This window comes from Pipistrellus kuhlii, unplaced genomic scaffold (genome assembly GCF_014108245.1).
Source record: "Pipistrellus kuhlii isolate mPipKuh1 unplaced genomic scaffold, mPipKuh1.p scaffold_m20_p_1, whole genome shotgun sequence".
NCBI classification, from domain to species: domain Eukaryota; kingdom Metazoa; phylum Chordata; class Mammalia; order Chiroptera; family Vespertilionidae; genus Pipistrellus; species Pipistrellus kuhlii.
The window spans coordinates 9,545,391-9,549,370 of NW_023425404.1; the positions used below are offsets into that span (position 1 = coordinate 9,545,391).

At 47.1% G+C, this 3,980-nt stretch overlaps 1 protein-coding gene across 1 annotated transcript; it reads right to left on the bottom strand.

Moving 5' to 3' along the window:
- Window positions 1–751: 751 nt before the first annotated feature.
- Window positions 752–2,068, bottom strand: LOC118709243 (F-box only protein 31-like). Its single transcript, XM_036421193.2, has one exon. The coding sequence runs from the start codon at window positions 2,039–2,041 to the stop codon at window positions 767–769; it is 1,275 nt and encodes a 424-aa protein (XP_036277086.1). The 5' UTR covers window positions 2,042–2,068; the 3' UTR covers window positions 752–766.
- Window positions 2,069–3,980: the final 1,912 nt, after the last annotated feature.

Sequence of the window (3,980 nt, forward strand, 5' to 3'; positions counted from 1 at the left end):
GAGAAAGTGGGGAGGCAGGCCCCCCCCCAAGTGCAGTGTGGCTTCCAGTTATCTCAGAGGGAGGCTTAAGAAAGTTGGAGCAGCCCTAACCAATCTGGCTCAGTAGAGCATTGGCCTGCAGACTGAAGGGTTCCAGGTTTGATTCCAGTCAAAGAGCATGTATCTTGCTCGTGGGCACATCCAGGGGCAGTCCAGGAGGCACTTAATCACTGTTTCTAACTCTATCCCTCTCCCTTCTTCTCTGTAAAAAATAAAATATTTGTTTTAAACAGAAATTTGGACCAGACATTTATATTTAATAACAGCTTTATTGAGATACAATTCACATACTATAAAATCCATTTGAAAATGTACACTTCAATGGTTTTATTATATTCAGAGTCATGTAAGACATAACAATTACCACTATCTAATTTTAGGATTTTTTCAAAGACATGCTCAGCCCTAGCTGGTTTGGCTCAGTGGATAGAGCCTGGATCTACAAATTGAAAGGACTACGGTATATTTATGTGTATTCCTCTCTCTTGCACTCTCTAAAATTCAATGAGAAAAATATCCTCAGGTGAGGATTGAAGAAGAAGAAGAAGAAGAAGAAGAAGAAGAAGAAGAAGAAGAAGAAGAAGAAGAAAAGAGGAGGTGAAGGAGGAAAGAGGGAGGGAGAAAAAAAAAGAGGGAAGGGAGGGAGGGGGAAAAAAGGGGGTCAGAAAAAAAAAACATAAGAAAGTGGATAATGTGATCTGATCAGGTTAAATCTTCAAAGTGAAAATCATATTTCTCCCGGGGGTAGGGCCTCAATGTTTCTGAGCATCTCCAGGAAGGCCTGTGGCGAAGGTGCCTCCACATTCTTGAAGGTGTCCCGGATTCTGCTGTACAGGGTGAAGAATCTCCGCTCCACACAGAGGAACCCAAATTGGTTCTCATCAAACAGGATGAAGATTCCAAGGAAACGCTGAGGGTGGAAGGAGTCAGGATAGTAAACAATGTCTTCGCCATAGAAACACATCCTGTAGGTTCGGGGGTAGTTCTGGTCTATTGAGTCCACACCCACAGGCAGAACAAAGCTGTGGGCAGGCTGCTCCTCCAAAGCTGCAGCCCTGGACTCCCTGGCGCTGGGCTGGGCAGGGCTCTGCCAGCCATGGCCCTCGCTGTTCTCAAGCTGCTCCTGGATCACCTGCTCCCGAATCTCCTGGACGATGGAGGAGAGCATGTCGAAGTTGCGGAGGATCTCCACATTTAGCACCTGGATGCGGTGCAGGAGGTGGATCTTTAAAGTCTCCTTCCGGGCAGAATTGAGGGGGTCTCCCGCGAAATTTGTGGCCCTGGCATAGTTCCCATGGAAGCTGAGCAGGGCAATCTTTAGACTGTAGGCATTACAGTTGCATTGGAAGATGCCTGGCCTGATGAGGTCATCAGGGTGGCTGGGTGGGAGGTAGACGCGGCTGTAGGTTAGGCAGTCAGGATTACGGTAACTCACAGACTTTGGGAAATACTTTTGGATAATCTCATCTGTGATGGTGAACCAATCCTTCTGAATCTTCAGGTGGCATATGTGGGGCCTTCTGTAGTGCCCGTCATGGACCCTACAGTAGTCTTCCATGCATTCCACCTGGGCAGATTTCCTCGTCAGGCGAATTCTAAACGAGGGCTTCCATGGCTTTGGGACATCCACATAGAGGTAATAGTAAGGAGGCATGTACCTCCAACCAGTAATGCAGAAGCCGTCCACCGCTACCTTCAGCAGGTCTCTCCGGACATCGAGCAGCCACAATCCCAAAATGTTTCTGTATGGGTGGAGCAACTTCGTATAGAATTCTCGGCAAGACATACCCATGGCCTCCAAGTCCTGAAAGTTTTCACAAACGCCATACTCCTCCCTGCAGCGCTGTCTCCAGATGCTGTCGGTGTGCAGGATGCTGCGGAATTGGGTGCAAGCCTGGGCCAGGCTGGCCAGGTCCGTGCAGGGAAGGAAGGCGAAGATCTCCAACAGCATCTCTGGAGGCAGGTCCTGCAGCGAGCAGCGTGGAGGCAACGAGGGCTGCATGGGGCTCGCGATCCCTCCACTCCCAGCACAGGATTGGGTGGCCCCAGCTGCCTTGACCTGCTCCTCTGCCTGGACAGGGGCGGGGGACAGGGCAGGGGCAGGGGCCTGGGGCTGAATGTTATTGGCCCCTGCCATCTCACCTGGAACTAGGCGCGGCTGATGACACTGGCTTCGCAAGGAAGAGCACATGTCGCTGAAGAAAGCGCTCTGTTCCATCTGGTCCAGTAACAGAGTGACAGCCAAAGGTATCCTGAACTGCAGCAGCCTGGCTTTATATTGGCACTGTCCCGCCCAAGAGTCCCGCCACGCCCCCCAAGGCCTAGCCACGCCCCCTCAGATGATCCAATTGTAGGACTTAAGCAGCAACACTTCCCAAAGAAACCCACAACCAATTAACAATAGCCACCCTTTCCCAGTGCCCCCTCCCTGTCATCCCACCCTAACCCCAAGCAGTCACTAATCTGCTTTCTGTAAGGTTATGCCTCCAGGGGTATGCCTATGGGGACATTTCTTGTAAATGCAATTATAACATCTGGTCTTTTGTGACTGGCTTCTTTCACTTAGCATAACATTTTCAAGTTTTATATGTTATATCTTATGTATGTATATATAAACAAAATGTGATATTCCCATACACTAGGACCTAGTGTATGGGCATACCACCTTTTGTTTACCCATTCATCAGTTGATGGATGAATTTTGGATTGTTTCCAGTTTGAGGCTCTTATGAATAACACTGCTAAGAACATTGTGTACAGTTTTGGTTTTATAATATATATTTTATTGATTTTTTTTTTTTTTTTTTTTTTACAGAGAGGAAGGGAGAGGGATAGAAAGCTAGAAACATCAATGAGAGAGAAATATTGACCAGCTGCCTCTTGCACACCCCTCACCGGGGATGTGCCCACAACCAATGATGTACTCGGTTTTGTGTGAACGTGTTTCCATTTCTTTTGGGTATGGACCTAGAAGTGGACCTTCTGGGTCATATGATAACTCTATGCTTAGCATGTAGAGAAACTGCCAAAAACGTTTTCAACCAGCAATGTACAAGGGAGCCAATTTTTAAACATTCTCATGAATGCTTTTTACAAATATATATTATAGCCATCCTGGTGAGTGTTGAGTGGTATTTTATTGTAATTTAGAGCAGAGTTCTTGACTGTAGATCGACTTGACCTTGAACTCCATAAGGGAAATAAATCTCTTCTATCCTCAGCCTTCACCCAGCCTTCACCCTCTGCCAAAACTCTCAGGCCCCTGGTAGGAATGGGCTCCTACATATGAGCATGGATGGACTCGAGTTCTTAAATTTCAGTTGACCTTAGTTCTTCACATTCAAGTGACTAGCCTTGCTAGTTCCTTGGGTGAATGGATGCCTTCAAAAGGAAAAGTTCACAGGATCTGCCCACTATGGGCTGGGATGGCCCTGCCCAGTCAGACAGGCTTTTTGAGAGCAGCTAGATTCCTTCTCTCCTCTTTTCTAGATTCCTACCAGAGAAACGCTCTCACCTTTAGAGGGTCCTCTTCGTGCCCTGGGAGGAATTGGATTTGCCTTTTGTGAGGAATAGACATTTAGGGTGGTTTATTTGGTACAGGGGTGTAAATTCCATCTACCACAGACACTGACTTTGGTCATTTTAACACTAAAATATTCTCAGTCTCTAAGAAGCAGGAATTTTAGGAGAACATAGGCAGGCTTAGGAATATTTTAGAATTGGGGTCCATGGAAAGCATGGGGCTTCAGGGAGAGGGAATCTCAAATTCCAGATTCTTTGATATATTGTATTTGAAAAATTGAGAGTCCAGGCAGGGGGTTAGGGAGTGGAGGTCTATCTTAGGTAACTACTTCCAGCTGAGACCATGTCGTCTTTTAGGGCCGTCTACCCAGGATCTCAAAGATTCCCCAGTAGGGGTGTGCAAGAGGCAGCTGATCAAT

Excerpts from the sequence above, each read along its gene's own strand:
- LOC118709243 (XM_036421193.2), bottom strand. The coding sequence starts at position 2,041 with ATGCAGCCCTCGTTGCCTCCACGCTGCTCGCTGCAGGACCTGCCTCCA.